The 18,324-nt window shown below is 41.6% G+C and overlaps 2 protein-coding genes across 2 annotated transcripts; one reads left to right on the forward strand and one right to left on the reverse strand.

Annotated features, from left to right (window-relative positions):
* The first annotated feature begins 6,249 nt into the window (after positions 1 to 6,249).
* Positions 6,250 to 8,807, forward strand: LOC120034381 (zinc finger BED domain-containing protein 6-like). The gene is made up of 2 exons (XM_038980913.1): positions 6,250 to 6,585; positions 6,703 to 8,807. The coding sequence occupies exons 1-2, from the start codon at positions 6,369 to 6,371 to the stop codon at positions 8,310 to 8,312; spliced, it is 1,827 nt and encodes a 608-aa protein (XP_038836841.1). The 5' UTR covers positions 6,250 to 6,368; the 3' UTR covers positions 8,313 to 8,807.
* Positions 8,808 to 12,780: 3,973 nt separating this feature from the next.
* On the reverse strand, positions 12,781 to 13,663 carry LOC120034426 (gamma-crystallin M3-like). The gene is made up of 3 exons (XM_038980977.1): positions 13,637 to 13,663; positions 13,211 to 13,450; positions 12,781 to 13,056 (listed from the first exon to the last, which is right to left on the reverse strand). Exons 1-3 carry the CDS (start codon positions 13,661 to 13,663, stop codon positions 12,781 to 12,783), a joined length of 543 nt encoding a protein of 180 aa, XP_038836905.1.
* Between the last annotated feature and the right edge of the window lie 4,661 nt (positions 13,664 to 18,324).

An 18,324-nucleotide genomic window follows, 5' to 3' on the forward strand; every position in this document is an offset into this window, starting at 1 on the left:
AAGCCTGACTGGTTAGGGCCAAGAATATCGTTCTGAGAGAGATAACGAGAAAGTTCCGAGACAGCATGCTGAAGTGTTTTGGAAAGAAAAGAAAGAAGGAATAGAGGTCTATAGTTGTTGACGTCAGATGAGTCGAGTGTTGGTTCCTTGAGGAAGGGAGCAACTCGGGCCGTTTTGAAGTCAGAGGGGTCAGGGATGAGTTGATGAGGGAAGTGAGGAATGGGAGAAGGTCTCCAGAGATGGTCTGGAGGAAGAAGGAGGGGATGGGGTTGAGCTGGCAGGTTGTCGGGGGGCCAGACCTCACTAGTCGCAGGATGTTATCTGGAGAGATAGGGGAGAACGAGGTCAAGGCATAGGATAGTTCTGTGTGAGTGAGACCAGGGGACTCAATAAGCTGAGTGAATGAGTAGCGGATGTCGTCAACCTTTTTTTCAAAGTGGTTGACAAAGCTGTCCACAGAGAGGGAGGGAGGAGGGGGTGGAGGATTTAGGAGGGAGAGGATGTGGAGTTTCCTAGGGTTAGAGGCAGAAGCTTGAAAATTAGAGGGGTAGAAAGTGGCTTTAGCAGCGGATACAGAGGAAGTGAACGTAGAGAGGAGGGAGTGAAAGGATGATTTTTATTTATTTTATTTAACCTTTATTTAACTAGGCAAGTCAGTTAGGAACAAATTCTTATTTACAATGACTGCCTACCAAAAGGCAAAAGGCCTCCTGCGGGGACAGGGGCTGGGATTAAACATTTAAATAAATTTAATAAAAATATAGGACAAAACACACATCACGACAAGAGAACACAACACGACATAAAGAGAGACCTAAGACAACAACATAGCATGACAGCAGCACATGACAACACAGCATGGTAGCAACACAACATGACAACAACATAGTAGCAACACAACATGGCAGCAGCACAACATGGTAGCAGCACCTAACATGGTACAAGCATTATTTGGCACAGACAACAGCACAAAGGGCAAGAAGGTAGAGACAACAATACATCACGCAAAGCAGCCACAACTGTCAGTAAGAGTGTCCATGATAATAAAGAAATAAAGAAATTGAGAGTCCAGTTTGACTGTTTGTTGCAGCTCGTTCCAGTCGCTAGCTGCAACGAACTGAAAAGAGGAGCAACCCAGGGATGTGTGTGCTTTGGGGACCTTTAACAGAATGTGACTGGCAGAACAGATGTTGTATGTGGAGGATGAGGGCTGCAGTAGATATCTCAGATAGGGGGAAGTGAGGCCTAAGAGGGTTTTATAAATAAGCATCAACCAGTGGGTCTTGCGACAGGTATACATTTACATTACATTTAAGTCATTTAGCAGACGCTCTTATCCAGAGCGACTTACATTTAACCTTTTTATTTTTTATTTTATTTAACTAGGCAAGTCAGTTAAGAACAAACTCTTATTTTCAATGACGGCCTAGGAACAGTGGGTTAACTGCCTTGTTCAGGGGCAGAACGACAGATTTGTACCTTGTCAGCTCGGGGATTTGAACTTGCAACCTTTCGGTTACTAGCCCAACGCTCTAACCACTAGGCTACCCTGCCGCCCCGGCAGAGAGATGACCAGTTTACAGAGATTACCAGTTTACAGAAGAGTATAGAGTGCAGTGATGTGTCCTATAAGGAGCATTGGTGGCAAATCTGATGTCCGAATGGTAAAAGACATCTAGCCGCTCGAGAGCACCCTTACCTGCCGATCTATAAATTACGTCTCCGTAATCTAGCATGGGTAGGATGGTCATCTGAATCAGGTCCTCCGGAAGTTTCGTTTTTTCTCCATTTTTGCTCAGCTGTCCGCAGCCCTGTTCTGTAAGCTCGCAATGGGTCACTCAGCCACAGAGCAGGAGGGGAGGGCAGAGCCGGCCGGGAGAAAAGGAGACAGTGCGAGTCATAGGATGCGGAAAGGGAAGAAAGTATGGTCAAAGAGGCAGAATCAGGAGACAGGAGGGAGAAGGATTTAGCAGAAGGGAGAGATGATAGGTTAGAAGAGGACAGAGTAGTGGCAGAGAGAGAGAGAGCGAAGATTGCGATGGTGCATGACCATCTGGGTAGGGGCTGAGTGGTTAGGGTTGAAGAAAAGGGTGACAGAAAAGGAAACAAAGTAGTGATCAGAGACCTGGAGGGGGGTTGCAGTGAGATTAGTAGGCGAGTGGCCTCTAGTAAAGATGAAGTCAAGCATATTGCCTGCCTTGTGAGTTGGAGGGGATGGGGAAAGGGTGAGGTCAAAAGAGGCAAGGGGGGGAAAGAAGGGCAGCATAGGTTGAGATGAACTCAGTGTTCTTGACCGCAGATCGGCAATTCCAAACGCTGCCAGAGATCCGGAATTTTACATGTGTTGGGCGCGCAGAGTACACTAAATTAGAAGGGTTGAAGCCAAGGGGTGGGGAGCGTCTTTAAAGTCTACAGAGAGAAGTGCGAACAGGTATAGAAAACACACACATAGTTGACAAAGCTACAGAAGAGCAAAATGAGATAGTCTGTAAATAACTAGCAATAGCATGAAGCCCACTGAGATGGTTATACACACTCAGGAAATAGATGAAACCACACCCGCCCCTACCAAAACAAGTCACAAATTACCCTGCCCCTTGATCCTGGTCAATGTGTCAACAACTATCTGGAAATTATGAGCATTCAGTAGTTCACACACCAAGTAGGACACTGGGAAGACAGGCAGCACTTAAAGTTGATGGCCCTAGCTAGCAAAAAGACAGTACTAGACAACAGATAAAGACAACATTTATAATTATCACTCCTGGAGATATCAGGAGTCATCTAGAAATAGAATGAAGCACTTGACTCTAATAGGTAAAACCTTGTTTGAAGGGTTGTGTACTGTGCTCAAGTGAGTCATGTATGGAATAGCACTGCGTAGGCGTATCTCATAGGTTATTAGAGTATGCAATAAAAAAAAATATGATTTTGATAGCGCAGTGAGGGTGGGGGAGATTGGTCCTCAGAGGGAATCCTGAGCGCTGCCTCCCGAACTTAGCCTTAAGATGCTTTTGGGAAACTGCCCAGGTTAGTAGAAAAATATAGGGCAGCGTTTTCCATTAGCCAATCTGTAACATTGACTACAGAGCCATCATATATCGGCCTTACAAGGCGTAGCTTTAGGGCATATCCATCTAAAAGGATCCGTGAGCACCAACATGAAGTTCATAGGAGCATATCAAATTGGGTGTCAAATGAAAGCTACACTACATGGCCAAATGTATGTGGACACCTGCTCGTCGAACATCTCATTCCAAAATCATGGGCGTTAATATGGAGTTGGTCCGCCTTTTGGTGCGATAACAGCCTCCACTCTTCTGGGAAGGCTTTCCACATGATGTTGGAAGATTGTTGCGGGGACTTGCTTCCATTCAGCCACAAGAGCATTAGTGAGGTCGGGCACTGATGTTGGGCGATTAGGCCTGGCTCGCAGTCAGCATTCAAATCAAATCAAATCACATTTTATTAGTCACATGCACCGAATACAACAGGTGTAGACCTTACAGTGAAATGCTTACTTACGAGCCCCTAACCAACAATGCAGTTTTAAAAAATCTGGATAAGAATAAGAAATAAAAGTAATAAAAGTATAATAATAAAAGTAACAAGTAATTAAAGAGCAGCAGTAAAATAACAATAGCGAGACTATAGCGAGACAATGTGCAGGGGGCACCGGTTATTTGAGGTAATATGTACATGAATGTAGAGTTATTAAAGTGACATTCATAGATGATAACAACAGAGAGTAGCAGCGGTGTAAAAGAGGGGGGGGGGGGGGGGGGGGGGGCAATGCAAATAGTCTGGGTAGCCATTTGATTAGGTGTTCAGGAGTCTTATGGCTTGGGGGTGGAAGCTGTTTACAAGCCTCTTGGACCTAGACTTGGTGCTCTGGTACCGCTTGCCGTGCGGTAGCAGAGAGAACAGTCTATGACTAGGGTGGCTGGAGTCTTCCTCTGACACGGCCTGGTATAGAGGTCCTGGATGGCAGGAAGCTTGGCCCTGCCTTGCGGTCGGAGGCCGAGCAGTTGCCATACCAGGCAGTGATGCAACAAGTCAGGATGCTCACAATGGTGCAGCTGTAGAACCTTTTGAGGATCTGAGGACCCATGCCAAATCTTTTCAGTCTCCTGAGGGGGAATAGGTTTTGTCGTGCCCTTTTCCCGACAATTCATCCCAAAGGTGTTCGATGGGGTTGAGGTCAGGGCTTTGTGCAGGCCAGTCAAGTTCTTCCACATCGATCTCAACAAACGATTTCTGTATGGACCTCGCTTTATGCACGGGGGCATTGTCATGCTGAAACAGGAAAGGGTCTTCTCCAAACTGTTGCCACAAAGCACAGAATCATCTAGAATGTCATTGCATGCTGTAGCATTAAGATTTGCCTTTCCATAATAATGCATTTCTGTATAGTACAGATCAGGGACCCATGATGTAATTCTGTTACCTTAATACCGTTACCGGATGTAAATCCACTTCACCTACTGTAATTCAATAACCAAAATAGATGTTTTCAAACTCAAGGTGTCATGTCATAGCTGACATCCCATTCTTTCTGCAGACATCTTTGAATTTTAATTCAGAGCAGATATATATTTTTAAAATCTGGTCGCATAAAAAACTGGGGGAGATTTTACCATAATTCTGTTACTTTGCATCTGCACAGTTCTTCCAGTGAATGTGCTTTTGTGAAATGGTCTGTGCAAATTGTTCAAAGTTGTCCTTGTGCATAGAATTGTATGGTTTGTTAAACTTTGAAATCAATGATTTTTGTTTGGAATACATTTTAAAGTGAAAAATCTTAGTCAAAGCCTAATTCCATTATCGTGGAATTGCCCAGCCTATAGGGTCTGGGATGAGCGGACCCAGCACATAGACTAACTGTGACAAAAGTTTACAATATAGACTGTCAATAGATGTCAATAAATGAATAAACTTGAAACTAAGATTTGAAACAACTTTTGCTAATGTTAGAAAAGACACTGGGCATGTTTGAGTAGTAAGGCGAAAGACAAGTCAAGGAGTGAAGTCAGGGGAGGCGCATCTGTGACATCTGAAAGTTGGACACTAATGTGGTTTTCCAACAGCAAGGCTCAGATCAACATGTAAGTGTTAATAAAGAAAGTTTTCTTTACAATGTCGAAATAAACGTTGTTCCAACCCCCATATTACACCCTCACAAACTGAAATCATATGTGTGTTCATTGTACAATCAATTACTGTTTCAGTCATGTCTTTGGTCACATTCAGGTGGGTTAAACAACAACACTGTAATGACTGGTTGACACGAGAGCCGCCCATAATTCATGCGATGGCTGCAGGATGAAATTGGTGAAGAGCAACTGCAGAAACTTGCTGTCGACTGCAGTCAAAACTTAATGACATTTGATCACATTATTTCTGTAAAGTTCATGCAGTCGACATGTAGGCGCAAGTCGGACAATGTTATCCCCATAATGTAACTCACTTTGAAAGGCGGTGACCATCGGACTTGACATGAGCTCGAACGCAACCACTCAATCGGTAAAAACAGCTGGCTAGCACAACTGGCAGTAAACCGGTTCGAAAATCGGAGGTGACGTAATTCTGCGACGTACATCATCAAATCGCGCGCTCAGAAGCACACAGGGCTCAATGACTATATATTTTACATTACATTACGAATAATCAAAGAAGGTAAGTTAATATTTGCAAACATGCACTCCTGTTGTTTTAAAATAAAATGACGATGCCAAACACAGACACTACGCTAGCTACTTGTCCGACATTTACCTTGTCCAGCAGACCCAAGCCTTGCTCAACATACCCACACAGCTAGCTAACGTTAACTAGTTACTAGCACCATAGCAATAGAATGGATCTCTATGGCTAGTACAGACCGGACGTGTGAACCCCATCATGTCAGCTGAAGGTGTAACGCTATGTGACTTCCAATCCTGATCCTTTTATTTCATTTTCTGCCCTGTTTGAAGTTTATGTATCTAGCCAACTAGCTAGCTACACACAAGCGCTGTTCAGATTCGTAGAAATGTAACGTTAGCTAGATTTCCTGTTTTTCCTTCGTATTGTAAATCACGCCCACTACACGTTGTCTAATAACGTTACACTTAGCTCACACAAGCCTAATTTTTGCACCTATAGTAACAGTTGTTTCCCATCAGCAACCAAAATCATTTCGATCTGTTTACTACATTGCTGCGGCAAAATGATTGATAAAGTTGTTTCTTTTTTATTTTGCAGGTCCTACGATGACTGAGTTTAAGAGAGCCTTCTCACTGGTGTGGGATCACTTCACTCTAGTGACACCCAATAAGGTCCAGTGCGCCCTCTGTTCACAACGGCTTAGCTTCAACAAAAACACTTCCGCCATGTTAAGGCACCTACGATCAAGGCACCCAAGCGAGGCTTGGTACAGCAACTCAACATCTGGGGCCCACTCAAGCACAAGCAACTCAACATCTGGAGTCCACTCAACGTTCTCAAACTCAATAATTAGTAGTTCTGGAGTCCACTCATCGTACTCTGGTACTACAGGACTAAACTCAATGTTTACAAACAATGCTGCTGCTGGACACCACATCCAAGGTATGTTTCCTTTAGGATTGATAGTTTTCATCCTGTTTCAATCAATTATTATATTTAGATTAGCATTAATTGTACATCTAATTCAATTTGAATTGATTATACTGTTTAATTTCATAGTCAGGACCACCAGACAAGAGGACCTGGATGATGCCCTCGTCAACATGTTGGTTAAAGACACCCAGCCATTTTCAGTAGTCGAGGAAGAGGGATTCACTGCTTTCATCCAAAAGCTAGACCCAAGCTACAATCTTCCAAACAAGCAAGCACTGAAGAAAATGGTGGGGTCTCGGTGTGAATTCATCAATGATAATGTTGTATCTCAGATGGTAATTTCTGACTTTGTCAGCCTGACTTCGGACATGTGGACATCTATAGACAAGCACAGTTACATTTCAGTGACAGGGCATTTGGTAGCAGAAAATGCCCAGTTATCCACTTTCCTCCTTGGGATTTCTAAGCTGCCTGAAAACCACAAAGTTATCCACATTGAGGAGGCCAAAAACCAACTGGTGGCGAGCTGGGGCCTCCACAGCAGGGTCGCTGCATTTGTCACAGAGAACAGCGAAAATATGGTAGCCACGGTTCAGAAATTAGGAATCCTCCAGTTGCCCTCTTTTGCACACGTCCTGAACCTTGTGATTAAGAGGTCCATGGAGTCTACTTTGGAGCTGCAGGACATCCGCTCCCAAGCGCGGGCTATCGTGGCTTTCTTCAAGTCGAATCAGAACGCAGAGATGAGGTTAGCCGAGGTGCAGGGGCAGCTAGGCAGGCCGGAGCAGAAGCTGATCCAGGAAGTGGACTCGAGATGGAACAGTAGCTTTTCTATGCTGGAACGCATCTTTGATCAGAGGGAGTCGGTGGCTGCTGCTCTCAGCACCCTGGACACGGACATCATCCCTCTGGGATCTGCTGACTACGAGGTCATCCACCAGTGTCTCGGAGTGCTGGGTTCCTTCAACCAGGCCACAGCTGAGCTCGCCTCAGAGAAACGCGTCTCGGCCTCCAAGGTCATTCCTCTTGTCCGGATGCTGAAGATAACCCTTGAGAAGAAGCACGGGGCCATCATACACCCTACGGCTACACAGCTGGCGTCTAACCTGCAGAGGGAGCTTCAGGCGAGCTGCAGTATGGTGGAGACCGAGCCAATCCTGGCTCTCTCTGCTCTCCTAGACCCGCGCTTCAAAATGTTGGCCTTCGGGAACCAAGGCTACGCTCAGGAGGCGGTGAAGCTCCTCACCTCCGAGTGCGCCTCATTAATCGGGATAAATCCGGACAAGGACGACATTCTACCGCCGTCCACCACCGGGTCAACGACACCCTCCCCGACATCACCCCACACCTCCTGGGCAATGGAAACCGCTTCCATCTCCATGGCAACATCTCTGTCTAAGTCCCACGATGGGGGTCTGTGGGAGATGTTTGACAGTAAAGTGGGCGAGACACAGAGCGTCCAGAGCAGCACGGCGGATGCAGCGGTGGAGGTACAACACTACCTCAGTGACCCGTACCTGAACCGAGTGGAGAACCCCATGCACTACTGGGAGAAGCACTCCAAGGTGTACCCGCACCTATTCCAGCTGGCTCGGAAATACCTCAGCGTTCCCGCCTCGTCTGTGCCATGCGAGCGCATATTCACCAAAGCTGGAGATGTGTTCAATAAAAAGAGGAGTTGCCTCAGTATAAAGGCTGTAGAGCAGATAATGCTGTTGAATAAAGGTCTAGTATAGCACAAGCAGCATACTATCCACAGTGCTTCTCATGCTGTTTGGCCTGTATGTAACATAGGACTATTAAATGTACCAAATGCATTGTAATGTATTCTTCCTGGTTTGTGTATAAAGTATGTTAAAATGGCCTCTTTTTTTTTTAAAGAGAAGCGGTCTTACATTTACATTTTGAACATTTGTCAGGAGGCCATTTGACCACTAGAGGACAATGCTGCACTGCCTAACAACCTTGCACACTTGGGTGTACGTTTATGGCTCTCAATTACATTTTATTTATTACTGGGTGGACTGAATTAAATATTGCCATAATCACCATAAGTGTTAAAAATATATTTTAAAACATTTGTAAAATCACTGAATACTATTTTGCATTGTCATGTAATCGTGATGGTTGTTGTGCAATTGATGTTATTTCACATTCATATCACCACGTATGGAGTTCTCTTGATGCTTTTTGAGTGCTTTTTAAGGTCAAGAAAATATTATTTAACTTCTGATGGTTTATCCAATGCCTATTGATGCAGGTGGGGATGATGCTAAATGGCATTTTCATTGAAGGTACAATAGTGATGTATGCAAGTCAGACAAGGATGTCTGTATACGACTTACAATTGACACTTACAAAGGGCAATGTGCATTTGAAAAGGTTCATGCTTGAAAATTATGGGGGGAAATTGCTTGGAGGCATTCCACTGTTTTTTTTATTTCACTAGGAAAGTCAGTTAAGAACACGTTCATATTTACAATGATGGCCTAACCCAGACAACACTGGGCCAATTGTGCACTGCCCTATGGGACTCCCAATCACAGCCAGATGTGATGCAGCCTGGTTTTGAACCAGGTATTGCAGTGATACCTCTTGCACTGAGATGAGTCTTAGATCATTGTGCCACTCGAGAGCCCAAGTTTGAATTGACAACAGGTGAATAAATGAAGTGGTTGCCAAGGAGACCTCAAATGGCTACCCAGACTATTTGCCAATGGAACAGTTGTTGAGCCAGTCATTAAAAAGTAAAGAGCACACATTAATACTGGATTTTCAATTTACTCTTAAAACGATACATATTTCCCAGACATATTTCACTGTAATATGTAAGCTCAATGGGAAGGCCACTGTAAAATGTGTACAAGGATACTTAGCATTTTGGTTGGGGTGATGTTAAGTTTTTACTATGAATTTTTTACTCTGAATCCTGTTGAGCTTTTGCCTTTCAGTCTTATCAGAGATACTTCTTGTCTTGTTGAGTTTTTGCCAATGGTGTGCCTGATATCACTGCAGCAAAATCTTGTTATTCCACGCATTTTTAGGTTTTCTACCTAACACCCACGTTTTTGTGGATTGAAATAAGCTCTATTTTGAGCTAATTTTCTTTACTTGGACTGAGAAGAAGTACACAGTTTTCCAATGAGGCGAGGCCATTAAACATCATCATATGCGTTGGACCCACAATGAGTGCTGCTTTGGACCCACAATCAGTTGCACGGTGGTGATTTCAACTAATGGAGCATGTCCTTGTGTTTTGTATGTGAACACAAAAACAATGAAATTGTCAATGAGCTTTTGGAAGTCTTCATGAAATGTAAAAAGAAAATCAAAAATATGTAACGTGTAGCGCAACCACAAACAGGCTGTCATAAGGATTATGTTGAAAACATACAGAGGGGGATGTTTTCCATGAACAATTATCGTCCTATGACTTACATCATGAGCTTCATAGAAATCACACCAATATTGCTAATGTTACATATTTTAATATTAATTATAAAATGCCATTTAGCAGACACTTTTATCCAAAGTGATGTACGCTACAGTGAGTACATACACTTCAGTATATGTAATCCCTGAGGGAAACAAACCTAGCGCCACAATATTTCCAACTGAACCACACAGGACCAATAATATGGCTGGAGGGTAATTTATCAAACTGAAGTCTCTATTTTAGTCTTGTTGCTTCATTTACATGTATTTATTTACTTGTCTTGATTTTACTATTTTTCACTGCTGATTGGCTTTACTTTTATATGCAATTACTATACACTTTCTTACCTTGTTTATCGACGATTACTGTGGCACCTTTGTAATTGGAGTTGTATAATGATGTAGAGAGAAAAGCTTTCGTAAATTGTATCAATATGTATTAGCGTTTATTGTACACTGGCTCGATGTTGGCCAATCAATTAGAGTATTGTTTGTGGAGTAGCACAACGTGTATGATTAGCTAAGTTTGTTAACACTACAAGTTGACTAATGCTTTAGTGTTAACATCAAAATATCTCTTTATCATCTTAAGGACATTCATTTCAATGCTTTTTGACAGTAAATAAGTAATGCAAAAACCAAAATGTGCACCCAGGTGGGTCCCAGGACCGAGTTTGGGATACCCTGGCATAGGGTAGAAGTTAAATGTTAGGCATATCTTTCAGGTAGAAATGAAAACAACTATTAGGAAATAGACGTGTCTGAATGATGATGATGAATGCCCCCTTAACATCAGTTATCAAATGGAAGGTGTCAATTGTATTATGCTACCGGTCAAACGTTTTAGAACACCTACTCATTCTAGGGTTTTTCTTTATTTTTACTATTTTCAACATTGTAGAATATTAGTGAAGACATCAAAACTATGAAATAACACATACGTAGTAACCAAAAAAGTGTTACGCTGTCACGACTTCCGCCGCAGTCGGCTACTTTCTTTGTTCGGGCGGCGATCCACGTCACCGGCTTTCTTGCCATCGCCTCTCCATTTTTCATATATCCATTTGTCTTGTCTTGTTCCATACACACCTGGTTTTCATTTCCCCAATCAATCTACTTGTATTTATCCCTCTGTTTCCCATCATGTTTTGTTTGTAATTGTTTCATGTTATTGTGGTGTTTTATTAAGCGCTTTACTTTTGTTATGTTCTCTGTTTTGAGCGCATGTAGTGCTCTCGTATTTGGAACTAAAATAAAAGTGCGCCTGTTTACATCACTCTACTCTCCTGCACCTGACCTCGACTCTAATACACTTGTTGACATAAGCAATCAAAAAATATTTTATATTTGAGATTCTTCAAATAGCCACCCTTTGCCTTGATGACAGCTTTGCATGCTCTTGGCATTCTCTCAACCAGCTTCATGAGGTAGTCACCTGGAATGCATTTCAATTAACAGGTGTACATTCTTAAAAGTTAAGCCAATCAGTTGTGTTGTGACAAGGTAGGGTGGGTGTACAGAAGATATCCCTTTTTGGTAAAAGTCCATATTATGGCAAGAACAGCTCAAATAAGCCAAGAAAAACGACAGTCCATCATTACTTTAAGACATGAAGGTCAGTCAATACGGAACATTTCAAGAACTTGGAACGTTTCTTCAAGTGCGGTCGCAAAAACAATCCAGGGCTATGATGAAACTGGCTCTCATGAGGACCGCCACAGGAATGGAAGACCCAGAGTTTCCTCTGCTGCAGTTACCTCTTCATTAGAGTTAGCAGCCTCAGAAATTGTAGCCCAAATAAATGCTTCACAGAGTTCAAGTAACATTCACATCTCAACCTCAACTGTTCAGAGGAGACTGTGTGAATCAGGCCTTCATGGTCGAATTGCTGCAAAGAAATCACTACTAAAGGACACCAATAATAAGAAGAGACTTGCTTGTGCCAAGAAACACGAGCTTTGTGAGAAGCGGTGTGGGTGAACGGATGATCATGTGTATTTCTCACCGTAAAGCATGGAGGAGGAGGTGTTATGGTATGGGGGTGCTTTGCTGATGACACTGTCTGTGATTTATTTAGAATTCGAGGCACACTTAACTAGCATGGCTACCACAGCATTCTGCAGAGATACGCCATCCCATCTGGTTTGGGCTTAGTGGGACTATCATTTGTTTTTCAACAGGACAATGACTCAACACACCTCCAGGCTGTGTAAAGGCTATTGTACCAAGAAGGAGAGTGATGGAGTGCTGCATCAGATGACCTGGCCTCCACAATTCCCCGACCTCAACCAAATTGAGATGGTTTGGGATGAGTCGGACCGCAGAGTGAAGGAAAAGCAGCCAACAAGTGCTCAGCATATGTGGGAACTCCTTCAAGACTGTTGGAAAAGCATTCCAGGTGAAGCTGGTTGAGAGAATGCCAAGAGCATGCAAAGCTGTCATCAAGGCAAAGGGTGTCTATTTGAAGAATCTCAAATATAAAATATATTTTGATTGTTTAACACTTTTTTGGTTACTACATGTTTCCATATGTGTTATTTCACAGATTTGATGTCTTCACTATTATTCTACTATGTAGAAAATAGTAAAAAATAAAGAAAAACCCTTGAATGAGTAGGTGTTCTAAAACTTTTGACCGGTAGTGTTTATAATTGGCCTATATTATATCATACCTACATATGTAAACACAAAACACCAAATATTGAAATGATGTAGAACACTCAATTGTTATGGATTACCAATCACTTTTATTTGGTCAACATAACATATCTAGCACATATCAGTGATACGCCTCATGCTCATGAACCTCATGCCACTCATGCCCATATCCCTGAAGTTCCTGTACTCTCCGGGCCTCATGTAAATCATCCTGCCTCTGAAGTGGGGCTGCTCGTACATCAGCCAGTGGCCATCCATCACGTTGCAGGACTGGCAGTCAGACATACGGTAACGGTCCATGATGGAGTCACAGTCGTCCATCATCTCGTGCATCTGACCTCCGAAGTTATCTCTCTCGTAGATCCTCATTCTGTAGGATCCTCTGTGCTGTTAGTAGGAAATAAGAATATGTTGAATGAATTACTGAATACATCAGACTGTTGAAAAGCTCACAGAGCCAATATGATTTGTGTGATTATGGACTTCACAAAGCTACTTGGAGTGGGGCTGTTAACAGCAGACTAAATATCATATGGCCTACCATGGGGATCGTGCGGCAGGACCTGATATCAGTCATTCCCATCATACTCTGGAAGTCAGAGTACTCTCCCCTCCTCATGAAGTACTGGTTTCCCATGTAGTTGTTGCGGTCATAGACCATGAAGCAGCCGCTCTGAACCCTACAGGAGTGGCACCTGCTCAGGTAGGAGGACATGTCAGCGCAGTCGCTGCTGCACTCATAGGAACGACCCTGGAAGTTCCCGTCCTCATAGAAGACGACCTGATAATAAAAAAGGATAATTTCTAGGAATTAAAATGTTTTATGAAACAAACATTTTTGAGACATTTGCAATGCTATTCAGTCACACTTCAACTTTAATGTTGTAGTTGGGGGTGCTAGAGCACTAGAGGTCTTTTACATTACAATATATGAAAATTAAAGTATATATTTTGGTTTTAAACTTACCCTGCCCATGTTCATGCTGGTGGACATGTTTGCTCACTGTGCTGCTGGTTGCTGCTCCTGAACTGATTCCTACCTGGTTTAACCCTTTCTTTTATACCTGACCAAACCTAAAGAATTCCAATTCCATTGTTCAAACCCCTGACCCAGCAACATGCTATAGAAGCCTGCAGAGGCCACGGAGGTTACATCCACATTTCCAGTGACTGGATCCCTCAGTGTCTTTAGAAAGACTGTTTCTCAATTGTCTGTTTCTCAAACAAAGTAACATATAGCCTTTTGAGAGTTTACAACAGCTAGTAACAGCCTTGAAATTGAATGTTCTCCATACAATACATTGCACAATACTTTTCTACATTTTGTAATCTTATTTGAAAGATCCATTTTATAAAATATTGGTGATACATGGCTCAATGTTATATTGTAAACCCATTTGATTTAAGACATTTAGCAGAAATCACATATATTGAATAGAGTGAAAATCTGGGGTTAACCTTTTAGGTTAAACTATGTATTATTACTCATCTTTGGTTCAGTGTGCTGATTTAACCGTTCGTAAACCTCAGTGGACTTCACGTAGACTGACATTCCTAACCAGTGAATACATCATCAAAAGTGAGTTGTTACTTAACTAACATTTATGGTTCATAACACGATACTACAGAAATTGTTACAAAACTTTCAATTGTATTTAAAAAATATTTCAAATACAATAATAATCCATAATTTTGTTAATTTCTCTTTAGTTATATAAACTAAAAAGAAAAGAGTTAACACTTATTTAAAGAAGACTTTATAAAGGGTTTATAAAAGGGTATGTAAATAGTTAATAATACTTTATAGACTGTTATAATACTTTATAGACTTTATAGTAAAGTAGTTAATTCACTCACATTTAACACATCTAGTGTTTAGAGCGTTGGACTAGTAACCGAAAGGATGCAAGTTCGAATCCCCGAGCTGACAAGGTACAAATCTGTCGTTCTGCCCCTGAACAAGGCAGTTAACCCACTGTTCCTAGGCCGTCATTTAAAATAAGAATTTGTTCTTAACTGACTTGCCTAGTTAAATAAAGGTTAAATAAATAAATAACGTGAGTGACAAATCTTAGCCCACTTTTTTTATTCTCTGCCCACAAAAGTCCATATTCGGATAGTTTTTACAATATTGAAGTTATGAAAACATAATATATTCCCCTGATCTACAGCAAACAATGTGATGAAACAGTCTGGGTTTATTTAGGCAAAGCAATCACACACACACACACACACACACACACACCTCTCTTCTAATCCATCTCTCTATTAGCCTCTCCCTTCTTAGATATCCCACACACACATTGTGATGACAGAGAAAGGCATGCTAGAAGGGATATCTGCCATTGCCTGCATCTTTCACATATTCTCTGTGGGGGCTTTTTATAGGGTGGAAATGTTCTGCTTTGCATCAAGTACCAACTATTATATCTGTTGACTATGAGGTCATCCGCCCATTTTTAGGTTATCTACCTAACACCAAGTGTTTTGTGGCTGGAATAAGCTCTATTTTGAGCTAAATTTATTTAAGGCTTTTTGTTTACTTGGACTGAGAAGAAGTACACAGTTTTCCAATGAGGCGAGGCCATTGAACATCATCATATGCGTTGGACCCACAATGAGTGCTGCTTTGGATCACAATCAGTTGCACGGTGGTGATTTCAACTAATGGAGCATGTCCTTGTGTTTTGTATGTGAACACAAAAACAATTAAATTGTCAATGAGCTTTTGGAAATCTTCATGAAATGTAAAAAGAAAATCAAAAATATGTAACGTGTAGCGCAACCACAAACAGGCTGTCATAAGGATTATGTTGAAAACATACAGAGGGGGATGTTTTCCATGAACAATTATCGTCCTATGACTTACAACATGAGCTTCATAGAAATCACACCAATATTGCTAATGTTACATATTTTAATATTAATAATAAAATGCCATTTAGCAGACACTTTTATCCAAAGTGATGTACGCTACAGTGAATACATACACTTCAGTATATGTAATCCCTGAGGGAAACAAACCTAGCGCCACAATATTTCCAACTGAACCACACAGGACCAATAATATGGCTGGAGGGTAATTTATCAAACTGAAGTCTCTATTTTAGTCTTTTGTGGCTTCATTTACATGTATTTACTTCAATGCTTTTTGACAGTAAATACGTAATGCAAAAACCAAAATGTGCACCCAGGTGGGTCCCAGGACCGAGTTTGGGATACCCTGGCATAGGGTAGAAGTTAAACGTTAGGCATATCTTTCAGGTAGAAATGAAAACAACTATTAGGAAATAGACGTGTCTGAATGATGATGATGAATGCCCCCTTAACATCAGTTATCGAATGGAAGGTGTCAATTGTATTATACTACCGGTCAAAAGTTTTAGAACACCTACTCATTCTAGGGTATTTCTTTATTTTTACTATTTTCAACATTGCAGAATATTAGTGAAGACAGCAAAACTATGAAATAACACAAATGGAGTAACCAAAAAAATGTTAAGCAATCAAAATATATTTTATATTTGAGATTCTTCAAATAGCCACCCTTTGCCTTGATGACAGCTTTGCACGCTCTTGGCATTCTCTCAACCAGCTTAATGAGGTAGTCACCTGGAATGCATTTCAATTAACAGGTGTACCTTCTTAAAAGTTAAGCCAATCAGTTGTGTTGTAACAAGGTAGGGTGGGTGTACAGAAGATATCCTTATTTGGTAAAAGTCCATGTCCATATTATGGCAAGAACAGCTCAAATAAGCAAAGAGAAACGACAGTCCGTCATTACTTTAAGACTTGAAGGTCAGTCAATACGGAACATTTCAAGAACTTGGAAAAAAAATTCACGCGCGGTCGCAAAAACAATCAAGCGCTATGATGAAACTGGCTCTCATGAGGACCGCCACAGGAATGGAAGACCCAGAGTTTCCTCTGCTGCAGTTACCTCTTCATTAGAGTTAGCAGCCTCAGAAATTGTAGCCCAAATAAATGCTTCACAGAGTTCAAGTAACATTCACATCTCAACCTCAACTGTTCAGAGGAGACTGTGTGAATCAGGCCTTCATGGTCGAATTGCTGCAAAGAAATCACTACTAAAGGACACCAATAATAAGAAGAGACTTGCTTGTGCCAAGAAACACGAGCTTTGTGAGAAGCGGTGTGGGTGAACGGATGATCATGTGTATTTCTCACCGTAAAGCATGGAGGAGGAGGTGTTATGGTATGGGGGTGCTTTGCTGATGACACTGTCTGTGATTTATTTAGAATTCGAGGCACACTTAACTAGCATGGCTACCACAGCATTCTGCAGAGACACGCCATCCCATCTGGTTTGGGCTTAGTGGGACTATCATTTGTTTTTCAACAGGACAATGACTCAACACACCTCCAGGCTGTGTAAAGGCTATTGTACCAAGAAGGAGAGTGATGGAGTGCTGCATCAGATGACCTGGCCTCCACAATTGCCCGACCTCAACCAAATTGAGATGGTTTGGGATGAGTCGGACCGCAGAGTGAAGGAAAAGCAGCCAATAAGTGCTCAGCATATGTGGGAACTCCTTCAAGACTGTTGGAAAAGCATTCCAGGTGAAGCTGGTTGTTGTGGTTATTTTATTAAATATTGGTGATACATGGCTCAATGTTATATTGTAAGCTCATTTTTAAAAGACATTTAGCAGAAATCACATATATTGAATAGAGTGAAAATCTGGGGTTAACCTTTTAGGTTAAACTATGTATTATTACTCATCTTTGGTTCAGTGTGCTGATTTAACCGTTCGTAAACCTCAGTGGACTTCACGTAGACTGACATTCCTAACCAGTGAATACATCATCAAAAGTGAGTTGTTACTTATTTAACATTTATGGTTCATAACACGATACTACAGAAATTGTTACAAAACTTTCAATTGTATTTAAAAAATATTTCAAATACATACATTTGTTAATTTCTCTTGATTTACAAAAACTAAAAAGAAAATAGTTAACACTTATTTTAAAGAAGCCTTTATAAAGGTTTTATAAAAGGGTATGTAACTAGTTAATAACAGTTAATAATACTTTATAGACTGTTATAATACTTTATAGATTTTACAGTAAAGTAGTTCATTCACACACCATTTTATTCTCTGGCCCCAAAAGTCCATATTAAGATAATTTTTACAATATTGCGGTTATGAAAACATACTATTTTCCCTACGTTAAACAATCTGGGCTCATTTAGGCAAAGCAATCACACACACACACACACACACACACACACACACACACACACACACACACACACACACACACACACACACACACACACACACACACACACACACACACACACCTCTCTACTAATCCATCTCTCTATTAGCCTCTCCCTTCTTAGATATCCCACACACACATTGTGATGACAGAGAAAGGCATGCTAGAAGGGATATCTGCCATTGCCTGCATCTTTCACATATTCTCTGTGTGGGCTTTTTATAGGGTGGAAATATTCTGCTTTGCATCAAGTACCAACTATTTTTAACATCGCACATTCCCAAGATACTTTGGAGTACCAGGCGTGTTGCATTGTACCGCGGAGTCTGGGTTACCAGCTGGGAAGGTTCTTATGTAAAAACACCCGCCTGGACTGACCCGGTGCTAGGCACCGATCCAGTTAGAGAT

This window comes from Salvelinus namaycush, chromosome 41 (genome assembly GCF_016432855.1).
Source record: "Salvelinus namaycush isolate Seneca chromosome 41, SaNama_1.0, whole genome shotgun sequence".
Taxonomy (NCBI): domain Eukaryota; kingdom Metazoa; phylum Chordata; class Actinopteri; order Salmoniformes; family Salmonidae; genus Salvelinus; species Salvelinus namaycush.

Excerpts from the sequence above, each read along its gene's own strand:
- LOC120034426 (XM_038980977.1), bottom strand. The coding sequence starts at position 13,663 with ATGTCCACCAGCATGAACATGGGCAGG. Across the intron at positions 13,451-13,636 it reads CCAGCATGAACATGGGCAGG|GTCGTCTTCTATGAGGACGG; the intron begins GTAAGTTTAAAA and ends TTTTATTATCAG. Across the intron at positions 13,057-13,210 it reads CCTGCCGCACGATCCCCATG|CACAGAGGATCCTACAGAAT; the intron begins GTAGGCCATATG and ends TCCTACTAACAG.
- LOC120034381 (XM_038980913.1), top strand. The coding sequence starts at position 6,369 with ATGTTAAGGCACCTACGATCAAGGCACCCAAGCGAGGCTTGGTACAGC. Across the intron at positions 6,586-6,702 it reads TGCTGGACACCACATCCAAG|TCAGGACCACCAGACAAGAG; the intron begins GTATGTTTCCTT and ends TTAATTTCATAG.